At 44.8% G+C, this 21,103-nt stretch overlaps 10 protein-coding genes across 10 annotated transcripts, besides 8 other annotated features; 7 read left to right on the top strand and 3 right to left on the bottom strand.

The window, feature by feature from the left end:
* Positions 1-161: part of a mobile genetic element that runs on past the window's edge.
* A 124-nt stretch (positions 162-285) lies between these two features.
* On the top strand, positions 286-1,605 carry TSTA_040020 (uncharacterized protein; the record flags this gene model as incomplete). Its single annotated transcript, XM_002481197.1, has 2 exons — positions 286-783; positions 958-1,605. 2 exons carry the CDS (start codon positions 286-288, stop codon positions 1,603-1,605), a joined length of 1,146 nt encoding a protein of 381 aa, XP_002481242.1.
* Positions 373-1,227: a mobile genetic element.
* A 1,694-nt stretch (positions 1,606-3,299) lies between the features above and the next one.
* On the top strand, positions 3,300-4,207 carry TSTA_040010 (DUF1275 domain protein; the record flags this gene model as incomplete). The annotated part of the gene is made up of 2 exons (XM_002481196.1): positions 3,300-4,136; positions 4,166-4,207. The coding sequence occupies 2 exons, from the start codon at positions 3,300-3,302 to the stop codon at positions 4,205-4,207; spliced, it is 879 nt and encodes a 292-aa protein (XP_002481241.1).
* A 12-nt stretch (positions 4,208-4,219) lies between these two features.
* Positions 4,220-5,125: a mobile genetic element.
* TSTA_040000 (uncharacterized protein) lies at positions 4,425-5,197 on the bottom strand (the record flags this gene model as incomplete). The annotated part of the gene is made up of 2 exons (XM_002481195.1): positions 4,425-4,435; positions 4,462-5,197. 2 exons carry the CDS (start codon positions 5,195-5,197, stop codon positions 4,425-4,427), a joined length of 747 nt encoding a protein of 248 aa, XP_002481240.1.
* Positions 5,198-6,281: 1,084 nt separating this feature from the next.
* TSTA_039990 (wd40 protein, putative) lies at positions 6,282-6,947 on the top strand (the record flags this gene model as incomplete). Its single annotated transcript, XM_002481194.1, has 3 exons — positions 6,282-6,381; positions 6,495-6,559; positions 6,594-6,947. 3 exons carry the CDS (start codon positions 6,282-6,284, stop codon positions 6,945-6,947), a joined length of 519 nt encoding a protein of 172 aa, XP_002481239.1.
* Positions 6,948-7,451: 504 nt separating this feature from the next.
* Positions 7,452-7,679: a mobile genetic element.
* Positions 7,680-8,018: 339 nt separating this feature from the next.
* TSTA_039980 (uncharacterized protein) lies at positions 8,019-10,617 on the top strand (the record flags this gene model as incomplete). Its single annotated transcript, XM_002481193.1, has 2 exons — positions 8,019-8,608; positions 8,945-10,617. Exons 1-2 carry the CDS (start codon positions 8,392-8,394, stop codon positions 10,615-10,617), a joined length of 1,890 nt encoding a protein of 629 aa, XP_002481238.1. The 5' UTR covers positions 8,019-8,391.
* Positions 10,618-11,413: 796 nt separating this feature from the next.
* TSTA_039970 (uncharacterized protein) lies at positions 11,414-11,982 on the top strand (the record flags this gene model as incomplete). The annotated part of the gene is made up of 2 exons (XM_002481192.1): positions 11,414-11,462; positions 11,513-11,982. The coding sequence occupies 2 exons, from the start codon at positions 11,414-11,416 to the stop codon at positions 11,980-11,982; spliced, it is 519 nt and encodes a 172-aa protein (XP_002481237.1).
* Positions 11,785-13,233: a mobile genetic element.
* TSTA_039960 (transposable element tc1 transposase, putative) lies at positions 12,256-14,429 on the top strand (the record flags this gene model as incomplete). Its single annotated transcript, XM_002481191.1, has 5 exons — positions 12,256-12,674; positions 12,861-13,293; positions 13,424-13,445; positions 13,676-14,362; positions 14,401-14,429. 5 exons carry the CDS (start codon positions 12,256-12,258, stop codon positions 14,427-14,429), a joined length of 1,590 nt encoding a protein of 529 aa, XP_002481236.1.
* Positions 13,648-14,448: a mobile genetic element.
* Positions 13,654-14,259: a mobile genetic element.
* A 261-nt stretch (positions 14,449-14,709) lies between the features above and the next one.
* On the bottom strand, positions 14,710-15,768 carry TSTA_039950 (uncharacterized protein; the record flags this gene model as incomplete). Its single annotated transcript, XM_002481190.1, has 2 exons — positions 14,710-15,395; positions 15,609-15,768. The coding sequence occupies 2 exons, from the start codon at positions 15,766-15,768 to the stop codon at positions 14,710-14,712; spliced, it is 846 nt and encodes a 281-aa protein (XP_002481235.1).
* Positions 14,869-15,870: a mobile genetic element.
* Positions 15,871-16,317: 447 nt separating this feature from the next.
* Positions 16,318-17,463, top strand: TSTA_039940 (uncharacterized protein; the record flags this gene model as incomplete). Its single annotated transcript, XM_002481189.1, has 3 exons — positions 16,318-16,826; positions 16,850-17,005; positions 17,149-17,463. Exons 1-3 carry the CDS (start codon positions 16,404-16,406, stop codon positions 17,461-17,463), a joined length of 894 nt encoding a protein of 297 aa, XP_002481234.1. The 5' UTR covers positions 16,318-16,403.
* Positions 17,464-17,790: 327 nt separating this feature from the next.
* Positions 17,791-20,734, bottom strand: TSTA_039930 (26S protease regulatory subunit, putative; the record flags this gene model as incomplete). The annotated part of the gene is made up of 10 exons (XM_002481188.1): positions 17,791-18,230; positions 18,280-18,350; positions 18,399-18,544; positions 18,594-18,616; positions 18,667-19,056; positions 19,143-19,287; positions 19,331-19,927; positions 20,033-20,359; positions 20,430-20,657; positions 20,720-20,734. The coding sequence occupies 10 exons, from the start codon at positions 20,732-20,734 to the stop codon at positions 17,791-17,793; spliced, it is 2,382 nt and encodes a 793-aa protein (XP_002481233.1).
* Between the last annotated feature and the right edge of the window lie 369 nt (positions 20,735-21,103).

Genomic DNA, 21,103 nt, shown 5'->3' with positions numbered 1-21,103 from the left:
AACCAGGCCTTATGAGCCAGAGGCAAATTACACAAACAGTACGCGGGTTTACAACTATCCAAAAACGTGCAGCTTGCCTGATAAGTGGCGCCTTCTGTACGACAGCTGCAGAAGCGCTTAATATAGAACTTCACCTAATGCTAATCTGATTGCAATTGGACTAACTCACGAAGGCTACCGCTATATGAATTTGCACAGGCCCTGCCTTTACGATTCCTAGCGGCATGGTCAATCGATGTACTAATCAAGAGCTAAAGCTCGGCGGCTACACTCCCATGGAAGCTCATGCTTGGAAGAAGAACGGATGCTTATTGGTACCCCCAGGAACCTTGGCCCGGGAGATGGGAGAGCCGCTTTGCATACGTCCAGGAACCATGGCGAGAGCTTCCACATGTAGTAATTGATGAGCGAGAGAAGGCGGTATCGGTACATGATAACATCACGCGCAAGAAAGAACATATTGCAATCTATACGGATGGGAGTGGCTATCAAGGCTATATTGGCGTATCAATGGTTATCCCAGCCTATGGAAAGCAACGTACGCAGTGCATTGGTACAGAGGGTACGTCCACCGTGTATGCAGGAGAAGCATGCGGCATCAAATTCGCGCTTGAAACCGTGCTTCAAATTGCAGAGCAAGACGTACGAATCAAGAAGCCAGTTATCTTTTCAGATAGCCAGGCAGCGCTCAGAACCCTAATAAACCCGCGTATGGTCTCAGGTCAAATGTACATTCGTGATTGTGTTGATCTACTAAGAAAATGCATGGTTGAGGACATCGATGTGACATTACGGTGAATTCCAGGCCACGAGGGTGTTCCTGGAATTGAAGCTGCGGACAGAGCTGCAAAACGTGCAGCTTTAATGGGTGCACAAAGGCAGGTTGTGCCAGGGGATACTAATAGTTGGATAATACTTGCCGCGGCTGCAAAACGGAGAATACAATAATCAACCAAGGATGCCTGGGAGAAATTGTGGGACAAACAGAAGGCTGGGAAGCCTACCAAGAAACTTGTCACTCGGCCCTCCAAACGTACACTCCAGTATTGGATGTTCCTTCGGAAAGCGACGTCGTCTATCCTAATTCAGCTCTGTACAGAGCGAATAGGCCTGGCCCATTATCTCTGGAGAATTAACAAGCGAGAACATCCATACTGCGCGGGCGGGCTATCTGGTCAATCCGTGAAGCATATCTTCATGGAATGCCCACTGTACGCAGATGAGCGTGCGCTTATGTGGACGCGAATCAAAGGATTCCGCCGTACGACCGATTTGCAAAAGCTGCTTAGCGAAAAGACAGCTGCGGTTGCAATCGCACAATTCATCATTGATACGCAAGTGTTAGATCAATTCCGTGTGGCGGATCCGGAAGCAATAGGCATGTATGAAAGCGCAGGAACAGCAGCTCAACCAGGGCTTGCAAATGACAAGGACACTGATGTGGGAACACGTACAAATGCACGCGAAGATGACGTGCGCTCCAGGTCAGCCTCGTTGTCAGTAATGACCAATATTGACACGAACACGAGCCTTGGATCGAGGGATTCGGAGCCAGCCAACGGGGACGTTAGTAGGGGACATAAGGGTCGGATTTGCGAAGGGTGAGATTCGTGAGTTCTATAGGATAAGTGTAATGTGAGAAGACCGTACAGTTTGTACGTTATGAGAGTGCGAAGATGTGTGGGTTGAAAGATATGGGGATATGTGGTTTTGAAGCGAATTGGTTATTTGTTTGATATGTTACATTCATTAGTCTTGTTCCCTTAGCTTCCGTTCTCTGTAGCGCATCACCCGTGTCTTTGTTCTACCATAGGTTATCCAGAACTCCAGCAGAATTCTGGAGTTTCCCATATCATTAAGGTTCATACTATGATAAGTCTAAACTGGCAAAACCACCCTCCAGAGTTCAAAAGTCAACAACCACTCTAATATAAGATGCAGGGTATCAATTCTCTTGATATATACCCAGATTCTCGTCGTATTTGGCAGTAGCAATAATCTAATAGAGGCTTATAACAATTTAAGGAAGGACATATTGCTAGAAATACTCGGTGTTAAACCGTGGTGCAGACGGTAGCTACGGATGTTATCTACCTCAAGAGCACTAGGGACCAGGTAATTTTGCTAGCACCGCCTGCAGCACACTAACTTAATCCTATAACGAACATGGTTCCACGGTGTGGGTAAGGCGCTGCGACAGGTATTGCTCAAACCTCGACGACTAGATCGGTCTTTTGTGGGCCCGAAGGTTGCCTCTCTCGCCTCCTGGACAAATAGGCATTTCCGTCCATTATTGTATGGTCCCACCAGTTTTTTTGACCACCCGAACCATATCATTAGTATTCGTCTGGAATCTGCTGGTTTTGGCAGCAAACCATGTACCTGCAACTCCAGTATGAAGGCCTTTTTTGGGTGCGTTCCGCTTACATCTAAGTTGCTTATCGAGACTGCTGTATCAGAGACCCAATAGAGTCCACAGTGGGAAAGTTTTGTCGCCTAAGTCTCTGCTTAGATTTGTTGCGAGTGATGCAGCAGCCTGGAATATTTGAGCTTTTGTCGCCATTCGATCAATCCGGAACACATCCGCTTGGATAGCGGATGGTCCGGCAACGGGTCATCGCTGAACTGGATATCTTAATTGTACTTTTGTATTGAAATCAGGCGCTGTGTTGGATTGGGAATAGTCTAAGTGATCGGAGAAATAGAGTGCATTCAAATACGTATACCTTGCACGTGTTACATAACCTTCAGTGAATATGTGATTAGGGGGTGGGTTTAGGGGCTATGAAGGCACCATAAGTTTATATTCGAATAGATAAGTGAAAGAGAGGAGAGAAGCAAAACCGGTCTTCAGGGAACATCATACCCTGCTGCTGCTGGCGTTGGGATCTGGGAATAGTTACATGGTCAGCCCACAACACTTGGCTAGTAAGTTCAAGGTTTCTAGAGGTTGGTGTCGAGATCTGTTATTTCACTGACTAGTTGCCTGACTCTTAATACGTAGACTTATATGGGACAGACGCCGAGCAGCGCCGTGCTCGGCGACCATTTGGTAGCATTCGGCCGACAGCCGAGTGTGTTTCGGATGAGAGCATCAAATGATATTGGATCGCAAACTCAATCAGCGGTGACTGCATAAGAGGTAAATGGATTAAAAAGTATTGCTTGGCGCACTCTAGATATATTAGGTCTATTTTGATTCCGGGGTGGACTTTTTCCATCTATAATTCTATCCATCATGCGGGAGAATTCCAGTCTCTTTTCAAGGCGAAAGGCAAGAAATCATGGAGAATACCATAATGCAATCGGCCTTTCAACCGCAGAACAATCAAACTGAACTACAACATGAGAAAGTCGAATTCGTGGCCGTCGTCCCTCCAACCCAGCATCAACGACATCAACTCTCGCGTTCCTGGCGCCATTACGTATTCTCGCCCATCGCTGTCAACACCCTCGCCGAACTGGAACTTTTACTGCTGACATTCAATATTGGAATACAAGATGCAGCAACCTTTTCCGACTACCGATGCTTTGCCTCCAACCAGACGGGAAACACGGTCATGCTTGCTCTCGCAGTGACAGCACAAGGCGATAATACCGCAGATCTGTTTATCTTAGCGAATATTGGTATCAGTCTTCCAATGTTTCTGGCAGGCGCCTTTATCACGGGCCAGCTCGGCAATCATGTTCTGGGTCCCCGTATGCGTGTCTGGCTGGTGGGGATCAATTTCCTGCAGACGGTGATGGTCTTTTGCGCTGCAATCATCCAGTTCAAGCTTGGACGTCAGTCGCAGGGCCCAGCTGCGTTAGGCATCATTTCTTTGCTCGCTTTCTCGAGTGGATCACAGGTGGTCTTGTCCCGCGTGTTCCAGGTACCGGAGATTACTACTGCCATGGCCACAGCGGCTTGGGTTGATCTCATGATCGATCCAAAGATTTGGAAGATAAGGAACAGGCCACGCAACCGGCGCAGCTTCTTTCTCCTGTCTCTTTTCGCTGGTTCGTTGGTTGGGGCAGCTCTCTATTATAAAGCTGGATCGCCAACAGCGCTCGTCCTGTCTGCCTCTGTCAAGGCCATTGTCACTGCTATGTTATTTTTTAATCCGTCGGAACCGATCTCGGATTCCGATGATTTCGTGCTGACATAAATGATAAAAAGTATTAGAGTCCTAGCGTCATGTCTCCTGGTGGAAGTCACTATCAATAGATCCCGTTGAACCAAAGGATGGTTTAGGGCTACGGCTTACGGAGGTGGTCTTTGAGTAGTGGAACCATGAGGAAGCTCCTTACACTGAAAGATTCTTTTTGTAAATAAGATTCTGTTTTTTTCACAATATTCAATAAATCTCATATTGACGTGAGAATTGTGACCATCAAGAATCAGTAGGCGCCATCCCCGGCTTGCTTGAGATCTTGTTTCTTTCTCAAAAACTTCCTGCAACCAATGATAACCAATCTCACTATTTGTCCATCCTGTTTCAGAAGCTGCAAAGTAGCATCTTTGCGTAGTAAGATCTTGAAACCAGGAATCCTGTAGATTACCGGATTTGGCCATATAGATCAAAGCTGGAGAGATAACAGTTCCATCTGCGCAAATACAAGCAATTGTAGTAATCCACTCCCTATTCCCATCTTGAAGAAATTGCTTGAACTTCTTCTCATATAATCGCCGAGAAAAGACTCTTTTTTGACTTGTCATAATCCCAATCGCAAAGCCCTTCTCATCCATATTGTAAATTTGATTTGGCTGAAGATTATATTGCTCAATCTTGCGACTTATAAGCTCAAAATAGAGAGCATAACTCCAAGCGCAACCTGCTCTTTTTCGGTTGCGGTCGATGCCTGTAGAATAGCGAGATATCAACGCATTTGGATGCTTGTTTAACCAGCGAGAAGCCCAGTTCTTTCCAGGCTTACTATCAGTTAACTCATGCGCAAAATTTGCAATCATATAGGGAGTAGGTGGCAGGCCTTTTTCGCAGAGCATTTCTATCCATTGTATAAGCTTTTTGGATTGGTGGTCGTTGAGTAATCGTTGATTATCGTAATGCGCTTCTTTCGAGCCCGTAACGCCTCGGTATCTTCTCGAGAGCGTGGTCCGATCAACACCATACATTTTTGCGACTAAAGTGAAATTAATCTGTTCATCTTCTCCCAAGAAATTCAAATAGTTAAATGCATCCTCGATTGCACCCATTTTGACTAATTTATCGCGCTTTGAGATCCGTGTTGTTTTTCGCGTTTTGACGCGGTACCGTGCATGAGGTGGTGTCGTGCACGAGGCGGTGAAGCACTGTAGTCATCGCTCTAGTAAACCAACGTTCCGACAAAGAGACGCAACGCATGTAGCAGTGGCAGATACTATTTACTACTCAAAGATGAAGATTATAACCTATTTAACAGAGCCTTGCATCTTGATGGTTAATGAGATCTATGGCTAGGTGAGCCACTGTCAATTCACACAGGCCATTTGCGTATCGGTGATGATTTTGACGATATTGACGATATCGTCAAATAGTTGACAATATCGTATCGGCACACCTAGGATTAGACGATGCCGATTGACGATACGATATCAGCAGATTCTAGGTTAGACGATGACGATAGACGATATGGAAAAATGATGCCGATATCGTATCGTCAACAGCTCTAGTTCAAATACTATGAGTTCATTCCTAAGATGGTAACGTACATGAGAAGGAAAAAAGAGAAAAACATGAATTCTTGTTGGGCATACCACTTAATATAGAGATCGAGAGTCGTGCTGTCTCTCTAGAGTTTCCTCTGCAAGTCCGGATATGCAAAACAGATACTCCGGACAATAGCTCCAGTTTCCAGAGGGCTAAGTATTGCCAACTAGGATCAAAACAGATACTCCGAATAATAAGTCCAGGAAGGTGAGTATTGGCCAACTAGGTTTACTCACTAAATCAGAAGATAGCTTCATGAGCGGTGTTAGTGAAAGCCCTGTCCCGAACCCATATGGTGTCAGCCCATAACAAGTCCATTCTGAATAGATAAGAGAGAAAAGCACCAAAAGATAGCGTATCATTGACTAGGGTTATGCGCCACAGCCTGAAGAAGAATAGCTGCAATCTACCAAGCGATGGAACTTACTGCACAGAGGTAGATAAATAGATAATTAGCCAATATTTACCACCAGCACTACAATACTCTTGTCACTATTAGATCGAGTACCTAGGCAAGGCAAGGACCTTACTATGGGAAAGGAGAATGCTTATTCTTTCCTTTAGGAGCATTTTCTTCACTGGGTAGAAGCGATGGGTCTTATAGGAGTCATATTAGAGGTTGTTGCTGCAATTAATACATTATCTGTAACACCGTTGAGTTCATATACTCAAAATTTCAAGCATGTAAATCGTAAGTATTTATTATATAGACTGAGGCAGACCCCCAGTTATCTAAATTTCCTTCATGACGGGAAACACGTTATCCTCAAAAATATACAGATAGTTGATGCTGTACCACTTCAGCTTTATTTTACTGGACTGATGTTTACTACAAGAAATTCGACAGTGAGAAGAATATTTATCAAGAAGTACCTAATTGGCTATGCAGGCTACCAAAAGTAGAGGAGACCTGGAGCGCAATCCAACAAACTTTTGAAGGCCACTCGTTTGTCAGTTGACTCAGTGGCATTCCCACCGGATGGCCGGCTGCTTGAATCAGGCTCTCGGGACAAAACAGTCAAGCCCTGGGATACTGCCACTGGAACTCTGCAGCAGACTCTTGGAGGCCACCTGGGATTAGTTCTATTAGTAGTATTCTCACCAAATGGCAGGGTGCTGGCATCAAGCTCTAAGCACGAAACAGTCAGGCTCTGGGATACTGCCACTGGGAATTTTGGTGAGGCAATTGCAAACTCGAAATTTCCTCAAGATAGTCCATATCTCGGCACCAATTTTGGGACTTCTCGCTTGGGATAATCATACCTCTCATTTGTCCAAGACCAACGTTGAGGAGGCGTTTCTTTGAGAAAATCGGTAGGTTACCCTTCAGGGTAAAGATATACTCTGGCTACCTACTGAGTGTCGACTTACCTGTTCAACATTTAATATGGATGCGAAATTCGTTCTTGGACATGCATCTGGGAGGATCTCTTTCATAAGATTTTGTGCGTAGATGTGAAATAAAGTCCATTATCACTGTCGTTTTATCTACGTCTAGGTCGCTAGCACTAGTCACGTAGAACAGCTATTCCGACGAGCTGACGAGCCTGATCAATATGGTATGGAATTCCTGATATTGATGACTGCCCCCCAAGAGTAAGGGGGACGGGGGATAGCTAGCTACATATACACCCACCGGGGAAAGTATTCGCCGATTTTACGCGTCGCGTTTCCACGCGTTTACAACTCACCTTTTTCAAACTACTACAAATGGCACCACGAACACCTTTGAAGCCTATATCAGGCAATAAGACATTGAGAAAAGAGCTATCTCCATATATTCGAGGTCAAATTATCGCTTATTTCGATTCCGGGCTCAATATTACTAGTATTTCGAGACAACTAGAAATACCCCGCAAAACGGTTGAATATACAATCAACAAAAAAGGCGAACGGCCAGATGGAATCTCAAAAAGAAGATCTGGCAGGCCTAGAATCCTTGATAAACATGATATTCGACATATTATGCAACTTATTATGGAAGAGCCTGTCGGAACGTGAATATCAAACCTAGCGCGTTTCGGCACTGGATATCAGTTAGTCTAACGCGGCACGTGCGTGCCGCGTATATATGTAGTTAGCCACTCCCCGTCCCCCTTACTCTTGGGGGGCAGTCATCAATATCAGGAATTCCATACCATATTGATCAGGCTCGTCAGCTCGTCGGAATAGCTGTTCTACGTGACTAGTGCTAGCGACCTAGACGTAGATAAACCGACACTGATCAGTGGCCGCAGATCAGACATTTATCTACGAGCCCCTATTCCAACGTTAGTGCAAGCGTCCTAACAAAATACACTTTCTTCGACACCCTACAGTATACGTTCACTCGTATATCGACTCACCGATATATTCGACCCCATATATCGACTCTTTTGTGAACTCTTTGCTGAGTCTTGCGAACCTACGAACTCCCTGTACGAACCTACGCACGAAGGATTATTCCTGTACGAATTCTACGCTTAGATCCCCCGTATAAGCCTACGTCACGAACCTACGCTAGAGGCCTACGCGAGAAAACTCTCGGTATTAGCACTAGGTAGGAATCAACGTAGTGAGCCTACGGATTCGGACTTTCCGTCAGAATCGACCTGCAAGAACCTGACGTACGAAGCCTACGTACAACCTACGGTGTGTCGACCCACGCACCGAACAACGCACCAAATCTCTGGATCTGGTCTCGCAGATACAAATCATCAAAATGGCAGGACAAAGTGGCAACGATACCGACCAGGCGATGACAGAAAAGAAGACACTCGACGCTACCGTCAAGGCGAAGATAAAAGAATATACGAACACATACGATTCACGTCTGTTAAGAGCGTTCAAACAAGACTTCGATAAGTGGACTTTGAATAACTTCAATACCGTGTCCGTCACCGAACTCGGGAAACTAGTTGATTTGCTTCAAACCAACGGTGTATATGTTACCAACGATGAACAGGACGATGAAGCTGAAAAACTCTATACTCTACTCTCTACAGAAAAATATCGCCCATAGACTAAGGAGGAAGTCATTCGCCACCTCAGACGAGGCAATACAATTGAGTCGAAGGTGCTTAATGATCAATTCGAAACAATGATCAATACATATAATTAACCCTTAAACTACGGCACTAATGAGGCACAAAACCAAACTGGAGAGGGACCCCTCACAAGATCTCAAAGTCAACAACAAATCCAATATCTTTCACCCCCGGCAACAAGACACGATACACCACAAGATCAAAGTCAATGGGTGCAAATTGAGCCAGAGCCATTAAATGAAGTCCAACAAGCCCTAAATTTGGCTATCTTCGCACCGTCAACACAATCCATTTCTCAGGCACTTGTTCAACTCACGAAGATGTATTCAGACAACCAAAAGTACAGTGGAAATGAGGATTCCTACAGGTCAAAGCTTCGAATCTTCAACGACTACTGTGAACGTCTATCCCTACCAAAGAATGTATATAAACTCGCTTTCCCAACAATGCTTAAAGGCCAAGCCTTGGATTTTTACTATGACAACAAGGAAATATGGGAAGCAAGTGACCGTGACCCCGTTGAAGGAATTCGTGCCTATTTCGAAGGCCCGGAATATCATCGAACCGTACTAGATAAGTGGAGCGGAATTTCGCTTCAAAATACAGTCAATGAGGACCCAGAGAAGACATTAAAAGTGTGTCTCAACATGATGCTAACAGAACTTGCAAGTTTATACGACCACTTAGCTCCAAAACTACGCAACGAAGAATTTTACCTTGCAAGACTTTTACAGGCAACTCATATATATCTGGCATGCCAACTTGCAACTTCAAAGCAACAAGATACAGTTCCTGGACTAACCCGTGATTTACAATCAGGTGTCAGCCAGTACAAGGATATAATAAAAGCCACGAATGGGCACCGCACTGCAAACCCCAGCACCAATATATACTTTACAGATCGACGGTATTACAACCAACAGTCACGCTCACCCTCTCAAGGCCATTCACCACGACAGCACTCCAATCAAAGAGGCAGGAAAAAGTGCTTCGTATGTCAAAAACCTGACTGCTGGTCAACACGTCATACGCCCAAGGAAAGAGCGGATTCGAAACGCCGTTATTTGGACCACTTTAACAAGCGTATTGATCAATATATTGCCGACTACGAGGGCACAGAGGATGACGATGAGGAACTGCCAGAGGAACTCTTATCAGCTGCTGATGACCTTATTCTGACAGACGATTACAAATCCAGACCTACACACGATGCCTCGTCAACCCTGTTCACAGCCACATTCTTTACAACGCACAACAATAATGACACGAACCATGGTCCGTCAATAACCATGGAACTAGCAAACCGTTCCGCTTCGCACTGGATTGCCTTACTATTCCTGAAGCCTGATTTGGAAACTAATTCATATAAAACCAACGAAGCAACTCTCAAGGTTCTAAACCCCGAATCAAGCCACGTCTATCTAAATGAGAGCCGCTATTCGTCAGAAAGCTTTAAGGGTATTGTTATCGACACTGGCGCCGCGCAACTCTCTACAGCTGGATATGGGCAATACCTTGCTTACAAGAGAATCGTCAGAAATATCGATATTAATACTACAACGGCTGGCACGGCAACAGTTCAATTTGGACCTGGCGATCCCTATCAGTCAATAGGATCAATCGACGTGCCTACACCTATTAGTACTATACGGTTCCATATCCTGACAACCACGATACCGTTCCTAATGTTGCTGTACGAACTTGACAGACTAAAACTTTATTTTAACAATACCTGCAATCTCCTTGTCAATAAGAAAATGGGAAAAATAACACCAGTTATTCATCAGTTTGGCCATCCATTCCTTGTATGGGACTACTCCTACCATACCCACTTACTTACCTTATTTGACTACAACCCCTGCCTCCTTACTGATACCGAATTACGCCGTCTACACCATTGATTTGGCCACCCTTCAACTGATAGACTTTGCCGTGTACTTACATGTGCAGGCCATGAAACCAACAAGGAAGCAATTGAACACATTCGCAAATTCTGCCACCATTATCAAATGTACGACAAGTCACCTAGACGATTCCAGTTCACACTGCATAAAGATGTTGACTTCAATCACTCTATCATTATTAACATTATGTACCTTGATGGAGACCCAGTACTTCACATTGTTGATAAAGCAACACGCTTCAATGCCACTGCGTGGCTGCCAAATATCTTAACAAAAGTCGTATGGGACACACTCTGAAAGATCTAGATTGATACGTACCTGGGACCCCCAGACTTGGTTATTACAGACGCTGGAAAGACCTTTACAAGTAGGGAATTCTCACAATCTGCTTTAGCTGTAGGCACAATCATCAAAACAGTACCAGTCGAAGCACATTAGTCAATTGGAACTGTTAAATGATACCATACCATGATTTGCCACTCATATGAAATCATCAAAAAGGAATTACCAGATTTACCTAAAGACGCTGCCCTACAGATAGCTGTCAAGGCTGTCAACGATACAGCTGGCCCAGATGGTTTAGTCCCTATACTTCTTGTTTTTGGAGCTTACCTATGAATGGTAGAATATAACCCTTCTGCACCTATAATTACATAACATGCTGCTGCACTCAAAAAGGCAATGATAGAGGTCTGAAAACTACACGCCAAACAACAGGTTTGGGATGCTCTCAATACGTGTAATGGTCCTGCGTCTACAGCTGTACATCTTCTGCCAATAAATTCGGATGTACATGTATGGAGGGAAGGAAACACCAGCTATGCAGGAGAGTGGAAAGGCCCGTACAAATTACTAAGTGTTGAGGGCGAGATGTGCATAATTCAGTTTCCAGATAGACTAAAGCAATTCCGTACAACTGTTGTGAGGCTGTATTACAAGGCACTAGATGAGAACGACCAAGACACCAATTCAGAGCATACAAATGAAGAGCCTGAGGCACCTTTAGGCATAAACTCAACACTACCCACATCTCAAGACGACGAGCCAGACACATCTACACCCCAGCCAAGGCCTGCACAATGCCCCCAACGAAATCGGCAATTACCAGCCCGATATCGAGATGACCTCATACAATTGGTATTCGCTCAATTCGACCAATCACAAGAGAAAGAGATCAACAGCCTATTAGAAAATGGTGTATTCGAAGTGGTCAAAGTAGACAATATCCTAAAAGGCACCCGAATCTTCAATTCGCGGTTCGTTAATGAGATAAAGAATCGGGGCACCGACAAGGCCTTCGAAAAGTCGCGACTAGTCGTACAAGCCTACAACGACAAAGGGAAAGAGATCGTATTGACTTAATTGCCTATAATACAGCGCTGCAGTCAACGCCTGCTTCTATGCCTTACAATCTGCATTACTGATACTCATCTTTTTCTACGCGACGTCACGCAAGCCTATGTACAGTCAACTACGCCCCTCACTTATAACTTTTATATACGACCCCCTCCCGAACTCGTGCACCTGTTCCCTCCAGGCACAATATTAAAAGTTGTCAAGCCTTTGTACGGCATCTCTGAAGCAGGTAATCACTAGTTTTGAATCTATCACGTACATCACACGGACAAACTTAATATGACAACATCCACCTACGATCTATGCCTCTTGCACTGCATTGACCAGTCACAAGGATTTGGCATTGTTGGCATGCAGACCGATGACACCCTCATCCTCGCCAACAACACTTTTGCGAACCACGAGGAGAATGAGATTAAACGAGCTAATATTCTTTGCAAACCACGAGAGAAGCTTACACCTTCGAACCCGTTAAAATTCAACGGTGGCCTTATTACGGAGGATGTCCAGGGTATTACCCTCACCCAGGAACGCACTTGTAAGCTCATACGGCCTGTACAAGATCGATATGCGGATACAACGAGTTCCCGAGGCAAGGTCCGAAAGGACGTATCGCCGCAGGAACAATATGTGGCTCAACGCGCACTTGGAGCCTACATTGCTTCCGTATCGCAGCCTGAGGCTTCTTTTGATCTATCGTTTGCTGCCCAGATCACAAATCCAGGAAAAGACGACATCAAGTCACTTAATAAACGCCTCCAATGGCAACTTGATAATGCTGAACGCGGATTACGCTTTGTACGTCTAGATTTGGATTCGTTACGCCTCGTAATCTTTGCAGATTCATCCTTTGCAAACAATAAGGATTTCTCCTCCTAAATTAGCTTTGTTATTGTTCTCGCAGATGCCGCAAATAACGCAAATATTGTGCACTGGTCCTCAATCAAGTGCAAGCGCGTCACAAGAAGTGTACTTGCTTCTGAACTTTATGCCATGGTTCACGGCTTCGATTCGGCTGCGTCAATCAAATCAACAACAATGCAACTTCTACATCTTACCAAGCCCCTACCCCTTGTTATCTGCACTGACTCGAAGAGCCTGTATGAATGTCTCATCAAATTAGGCACTACCCAAGAAAAGTGTCTAATGATTGACCTCATGTGCCTCCAACAGTCATACAAGCGCCAAGAAATTGCAGAGATCAAGTGGATTAACGGTGAAAGCAATCCAGCTGATGCCATAACAAAGAGCAAACCATGTCGCGCTTTACAGGCACTTATCGACACAAATAAGCTTAATATTAATGTGGATGGATGGGTGGAAAGATCTACAACCCCTCCAACGAAAGCTACACCAATTTCTTTGCTTTGTCAATCCTGTACCGCTCGTCGTCCTATCCCTATTTCTTAGAGAGTTGCCAGTGTCGGAACGTGAATATCAAACCTAGCGCGTTTCGGCACTGGATATCAGTTAGTCTAACGCGGCACGTGCGTGCCGCGTATATATGTAGTTAGCCACTCCCCGTCCCCCTTACTCTTGGGGGGCAGTCATCAATATCAGGAATTCCATACCATATTGATCAGGCTCGTCAGCTCGTCGGAATAGCTGTTCTACGTGACTAGTGCTAGCGACCTAGACGTAGATAAACCGACAGAGCCCTTTATAAATTATCAAGATATAAAGCATAGATTACAACTAGGTTGCTCCCCCCGTACGATCTATTCTATTCTCCAAGAATCTGGATATAGCCATTGGAAAGCTCGTCAACGGCCATTATTGAAGCCCGAACATGCCCAGCTTCGCTATGAATTCGCTAAGAAATATGCAGATTGGAAGTATGAGGATTGGTGCAAGGTTATCTTTACGGATGAATGCTCAATTGAGCTAGGCTCTGGGAAGCAGGGTAGATGGGTTTTTCGGCTCAATCGAGCTGGCGAGAAATGGAAGCAAAGATATATTCAACCAGTCAAAAACGGCAAGGGGATTAGGATCATGGTTTGGGCTGCAATCTGGGGTTCAAAAAGATCAGATTTGCTTCAACTAGAGCCAGATTTTGAATCTAAAAAGCAGGGATACTCCTCGGTATCCTATATTCAAATTTTGGAGGAAATGGTGCCTACAATTTGGGAACCAGGCTTGATTTTTATGCAGGATAATGCGCCTATACATATATCCAAAAAATCAAGGGCTTGGTTTACAGATAACGCCGTGAAATTGCTTGAATGGCCGCCATATTCGCCAGATTTGAACCCCATCGAGAACCTCTGGTTTCCATTGAAGGCTGGGGTCTATGTAGTCAATCCAGATATTGAATTGGCTACCGGGGGTGTAGATAAGATACGTGAGATCCTCTTTGCAGCGGCAGAGCCCTCATGGAGTAATATTCGTAAGAATATTATTGATAACTGTATAAAATCTATGCAGAGGAGGTTAGAGGCGGTGAGGAAGGCTAGGGGGCGGTATACAGCTTATTAGATACCAATCTTTTCCTGTATATAGCGTACTAGTTAATGTTTAATATCCTCGAATTTCATTAGATTAGAACTTGTGTTGATTGAAATATTCAAAAAACAAGTTATATATGATTTTGTGTGTGCGGGGTTTTCGGCCAGTTTGGCCAAGACTTTTTGCGGTATACTGTAAACGCGGCACGCACGTGCCGCGTTGGACTAACTGATATCCAGTGCCAAAACGCGCTAGGTTTGATATTCACGTTCCAACACTGGCAACTCTCTAAGAAATAGGGACAGTATAATGAGCGGTACAGGATTGATGAGGTGAAGGGATTGGTGTATATTGCGTTAGAGGTGTTGTAGATCTTTCCACCCATCCATCCACATTGATATTTAGCTTATTTGTATTAATAAGTGCCTGTAAAGCGCGACATGGGTTGCTCTTTATCATAATGTCGGCTAGATTGCTTTCACCGTCAATCCACTTGATTTCTGCGATTTCCTGGTGCTCGTATGATTGACGGAGGCACATGAGGTCAATCATTAGACGTTTTTCTTGGGTAGTGCCTAATTTGACGAGGCATTCGTATAGGCTCTTCGAGTCAGTGCAGATAACAAGGGGAAGGGGCTTAGTGAGATGTAAAAGCTGCGTTGTTGTTGATTTGATTGACGCAGCCGAATCGAAGCCGTGAACCATAGCATAAAGTTCAGAAGTGAGTACGCTTCTTGTGACGCGCTTGCACTTGATTGAGGACCAATGTACAATATTTGCGTTATTTGCGCCATCTGCCAGAACAATGATAAAGCCAATTTGGGAGGAGAAATCCTTATTGTTTGCAAAGGACGAATCTGCAAAGATTATGAGGTGTAGCGAATCCAAATCTAGACGTACAAAGCGTAATCTGCGTTCAGCATTATCAAGTTGCCATTGGAGGCGCTTGTTAAGTGACTTGAAGTCGTCTTTTGCTAGATTTGTAATCTAGGCAGTAAATGATAGATTAAAGGAAGCCTCAGGCTGCGATACGGAAGCAATGTAGGCTCCAAGTGCGCGTTAAGCCACATATTGTTCCTGCGGTGATACGTCCTTTTGGACCTTGCCTTGGGAACTTGTTGTATCCGCATATCAATCTTGTACAGGCTGTATAAGCTTACAAGTGTGTTCCTAGGTAAGGGTAATACCCTGGGCATCCTCCGTAATGAGGCCACCGTTGAATTTTAACAGGTTTGAAGGTGTAAGCTTCTCTTGTGGTTTGCAAAGAATATTAGCTTGTTTAATCTCATTTTTCTCGCGGTTCGCAAAAGTGTTGTCAGTGAGGATGAGGGTGTCATTGGTCTGCATGCCAACAATGTCAAATTCTTATGACTGGTCAATGCAGTGCAAGAGGCATGGGTCGTAGGTGGATGTTATTATACTGACGAATCCCAATTTCGTTTCAAAATTAATAATTAATCTGTTGTTTTGTTAGAATGAAAGACAAGCTATGTGACTATTTGTCAGAAAAAAGAAAAAGCCGTATGCTTCGAAGTACTATAGATTCAGGCTGGCACAAAAACTGCATCATGATGGCGCCCTTCTCGACCGAGTTTCTGCCCTAGTTCGTCCCTCCGTAATATGTCGAGTCATACGCTATGCAGGGAATTGGAATATTGGCATGATCTTGATTTTACCTTGGTTCGTCTGACATTTAGGACATGTCGTTAAGTACCGTCAGCAATAAAGCACGATCATGCCCAATGGTAGACAGACACGTCATCGACGATGAGTAGGTGCGGGGTGCTCGAGAGAACAAGGCTGTGTGCCCAGCTGGACAGGTAGGCCCTTAGCTACTCTTTTGTTCCAAAGATTCAAAATGAAACCATTTCCAAAATCTCCTCTTATTGTAATTTCAGATCTCAAAATCTGCATTTTAGTGTTATTAACTTATATTTCTTTCCTATAAAATCCAGGTCTATACTTTCTAGTGTCTAACAATCATGGTGGATGCTAGCAGTCCCCGAAATGTACTCAATCTTCGGGATTTCTATGAAGGAGGATCATCTATGAGTCCATCCAGTGTACCCAATGGTTATAACGAATATGAACAGCAAGTAATCAGTAAAGGTCTGGAGATGCGGGTCAAGGAAGTCGAGCAGAAAAGCATATCAAAGAAGGAACCCACCCCAATGGATCCCTGTCGACCAACGAGCTCGATGGAGAAACAAGCAGGTGGAGAATCTGCTGTTGGAGAGGATAGTAACAGCAAAAACGACGCTGACATTGCGCCGAGAGATAAGGACAGAGAAAGATTGCGAGCAGCCACTTTTGGTGGAGCCGACGTCCACGAGCTCGAGTGGAAGAACGAACAGGCGAGTCGGGAGACCAAGGAGCTTATCAGCCAGATTGAGCGATGCGAGCTCGTAATAGACGATTTAAATGTCAGATAAATGTTCTCAAAGCAAAAGAAATTAGACTCATACAATGCGGCGAAGGAATCAGAGAAGATTTCACTGATCAGATCAAAAACTTGCGTGAGAAGCTCCGAGATAGCAAGCATCGAGAGCAGGAACTTCAAACGCAACTTCAAAACAGCCTCCAGGTCCAAAGGATCTTCGAATAGAGCTGGAGGAAGCTAAGTTGAAAGCTATTCGACAGCTTCGTCAAAGCGAAAAAAGGGAGCGTGAATCAGAACTACGACATTATACAAGAGAGCAGGGGTAAGTGTCACTTGAAACACTGCAGCAGCTGGTGGAAGCGACTGCTCAGAAAATTTCACAGCGGAGCTCCTCCGCCACAAACACACAGCAGGCCATCTACCAGCGGTATCCGGGTGATATCAATACCATCGCCCAGCAGAGTCAACGAATATCTTACTTGGAGCAAGCCAAACATCATGCCGAGCAAAAAGCTCAAAAGTCCGCTCTCGAGACTCACCAGGCCAATTTAGAGGCGAAATGTATCCGCAAAGAGCTCACGGAGTTGAGGGAGAGGAAACAACAGAAGGGTGAAAAGGTTTTCGCGTTGACCAGACTGCCTGGACAGAGAGGCATCACGTAAGAACTTTCTTATTTCTTTCAGTCAAATGCCTAGATCTAATCATTAAATAGAGGCATCTTAGCCTATACGCAGACATAAGGGATTAAGGACGTGTAAAAAGAAGTCCCTATAGAGGTCGGCGCACTACTTCCGTGTATCCCAGTATTATTATCCAGTCCCGTCTTATGAATCACTATACGTTCATATTCAAGTAGATAACTGTTAAATGAATCAAGAAGACCACAGCCAATAGATTGGACTATCTGTAGCTTTTTATTATTAAAGATAGATAGAATGATAATATATAACTTTCTGCATTTTGCATGAGCCACTTCATCTTAACAATACTTACTTTCTCGGCCGCGTAGCTTCATTGGCTGACCTCTGATCCATGGTAATAGACTCCAACTGCTCCTGGAAATCCTTGGTGATCATCAAAACACTCTTCAAATGCTTGACCGTCATGCGCTCATCACCACCATTGCCTTTAGCTTGGCTTCGAGCTAGTGACAGCGCCGAGCTCACCACGTTGCGGATCTGGCGCCCATTCAGCTTGTAATCGCTTCCATACTCTTTGATATATTCCATGATAGACTCGAAATCGCTGATGCTATCAGGCTTGAGTTGCTTGAGGAACAGTTGGAAGATATTCTGCTTTTGCTGGCGCGTCAGGTCGTCGTAGCGGATGGCAAGATGAATACGCGACTGCACGGCGATGTCGAGGGAGGTGATGCGGTTAGTCGTGAGTATCATAATGCCATCATAGTACTCTAGCACGCGGAGAAGGACTATGTAGCGTCAGCGAATGTCTTCGCTTACTTTTGGATCAATCCCTACCAGACACGAGGGCATTTCTGTTTGGGTCTGAACCGGTTGTCCGCGCCTCGAGGAAGACATCGGCTTCGTCTCTAGGATATTTGAGTACATATTTTAAATGCTTCTTTGATTGCACTTACACGAGAAGTACAGCCTCCCACTTTCCTGCCAAATAAAACATCTGATCAAGATTTCGCTCGGCCTTGGACGCATCGAGGCCAATCTCGGCTACACTGACCACAAATAGTGGCTTTCCTGTCGCTTTAGCGATTGTCTCGGCGGTGAGCTATTACTTTATCAGTTTAAAAACAACACGATAGAATGGGTCTGCCGACCGTTTTTCCTACTCCTGGAGGGCCTATGAACCAATTGTCAGTTACGTCTAACAATTCACGAAGTCCTGCTTACCATGTAAGAGGAGTACGAGGCCTTTCCCTTTGTTTTCAACGACGTCTTTGACCTTCACTGACGAGGTGTTGGGATCCTTGCTGTCTACTCGCTCTCCGTGCTCCTCTACAAGAGCTTGAATCATGTTCTTGTAGTTCTGGTCCAATTCAAGATCATCTTGGAACAGTGAAGCATTTTTCTGAGGCGCGCTTTGGGTCTGATAAATAGCGAATTGGCCCCAGATCTTCTCCTCGGTAGAATACCCTAGAACTCGTGGAGGATATAACAGCGACTGGTCTTCACTCGGATCTTTCTTGCTGGTCTCTTCCGGGTTAACGGTATCACTTGTGACGCTGTCTAAATCGCCAGTCCAGACCGGTTCGTTTTCTCCGAGTAGTTGAGATTCAAACCCTTTCCACTCGTTAGTACATTGTGCATCTATTTGTCAAGACATGCATACCAAATTGAAGGAAAGCCTCAGGGTCTACAATATATACTCCTTTCACCTGTAGATGCCTTAGCGCTCGTAGTAACTGCCTTTTGCGAAACACCTACAGGCACGATCTTGCGACGACGAGTCTGCGCTCTGACGCTGCTCACGTCTTCGTCGTCTGATGAGTCGTCATTATCCTTGTTTGACATCTGATAAGCAAGTTTCAAATCAAATTCATGTGCAAACTCTTACTCGGATCGTGTCTCTCTTCGGCTTAATCACGTTGCGTCTTTCGGCCAAAGCAACACCATTGTAAAGGTACATCTGTGTTGCGCCAGGCTTGCTTCGAACAATCTTGTTGTACAGTGAACCTCGCTCTCGAAGCATTCTACAAAGATCATCTGGACTCTCATCTTTGTGGTACTGTAAAGGGTAGCAGAAGAGCTGGTTGATGTCTTTTGTTCCCCAAAAGCGGTCGATGCTGAGGAAAAAATACACTTTGACCATTTCCTTGCCATTCCAATCCCAACACCAGGCGAGGAGTTTCATGCTTGGGGGCATGGGATACCTGTGCGGAATGGGGGCCGATCTTACTTCAAGAAGTTGTACCTGGGTCAAAAAAAGCTTTGCTACTATCTTTGTCTTAGGAGGAAAGATCGTCCACATTGTTTCGTACGTTGTTATGTGAGCCTTGAGGTTGGATTCCCGCGTTTTGAAGTATTTCTCCAGTTCTGGTGCGGTTGTCACGCACTCGAGAAGCTTTTCAAGGTCTTGACGTGCCTGGATTGTTCTTTCGTCATCATCCGTTCGCAATTTAGTCGCTTCTTGAAGGACTTCCCAATTGTGAATCTATGGTCATGATTAGCTCCAGGGGTCAAATGTTTTTCGTTCGTTACTCTTGAAATGGGAGAGAACTCATGAAAGAATGGGCATATAAGGACGGTGTCTGCATACCAAAGGTGCGAATGGTGTTACCAGATTTACAGTATCGCCATCCAAGTTTTGGCCTGGGTAATCGGCACCGACGCAATCTCTTAGCAAGGCCCGTAGTCCTGGGGCTTCGACGTCAATCTCGCTATACGTTTCATTCTTTCTAAAGTCATTGGGCAAAGTTTTTCGAAAGACAAATGCTACTTCTCCGTCGTCATCCCTTTTTGGGTCCAGTCCACCGACATCTATGTCCTCATGGACCCCAGTGTCCTTGTTGAATTGTCTCACAACATTGCGGTAGCGGGACTTTGACGCCTTTGCAGCATCTCCATCGCCTTGTTTTGCCTCATCCTAATACCCAACATTTATTATCTTTCCTTAAACCCGGAATTGAGAAGTAAGCCATCCCGGAAACACTCACTGGGATTTTGGAAGAGTCCGTTTGTTTCAGGCGTCCATTGGATGTCTCTTCCTCAACTTCTCGAGGTTTTCGTGGATCAGTTGTTGGCGGAACCTTTTTATTGTTGCTCTCTTCAGATATCTGCGAAGAAGGCCTAGCGGAAGTCTCGATAGCAGATTCCAGCTGTGCGACACGTTTTTCAAGAAGTTCATTATACCGCAACTGGAGAACTGCTTGATGATTTGCTGGCTATGGTAGATTGTTGATTAGCCTTTATAACTAGAGTAATAAAGTGAAGGAAAAGCAAATACTGATGTAAACGGCATGTCGGAAACGGAAGAAGAGGTCGCCATGGCTAGTCCAGTAAAATATGCGAAACGATATATTTTATCTCTTGAATTGTCTCCACCACTTCTGAAAGGTCCAAGGAGATAATTTGAAAATTTTCTTGGATTGCTGAATCTCTGTGACCGAGATTTACAGTTATCAATTGGTGGTTAATCTCTGCATCAAAAGAATTATAGTTTTATAGACAACTCTACAATCTTACTGTCTGCATACATTACCCCTCTCGATGACATGACTCAGCTCATAATTCCTTATCGGTCAGCTTAGAAGCTGAAAGCCTTGCAGAGCCGCAAGCTGAGACCGGGGGAGATGGGAAGTCCACTAGATTAGCCGAAGTCTCCCTGTTG

This window comes from Talaromyces stipitatus, genomic scaffold, assembly GCF_000003125.1.
Source record: "Talaromyces stipitatus ATCC 10500 scf_1105507295541 genomic scaffold, whole genome shotgun sequence".
NCBI classification, from domain to species: domain Eukaryota; kingdom Fungi; phylum Ascomycota; class Eurotiomycetes; order Eurotiales; family Trichocomaceae; genus Talaromyces; species Talaromyces stipitatus.
Note: the sequence above shows the minus strand (reverse complement) of the source record. Positions and strands in the feature narration are given on the sequence as shown.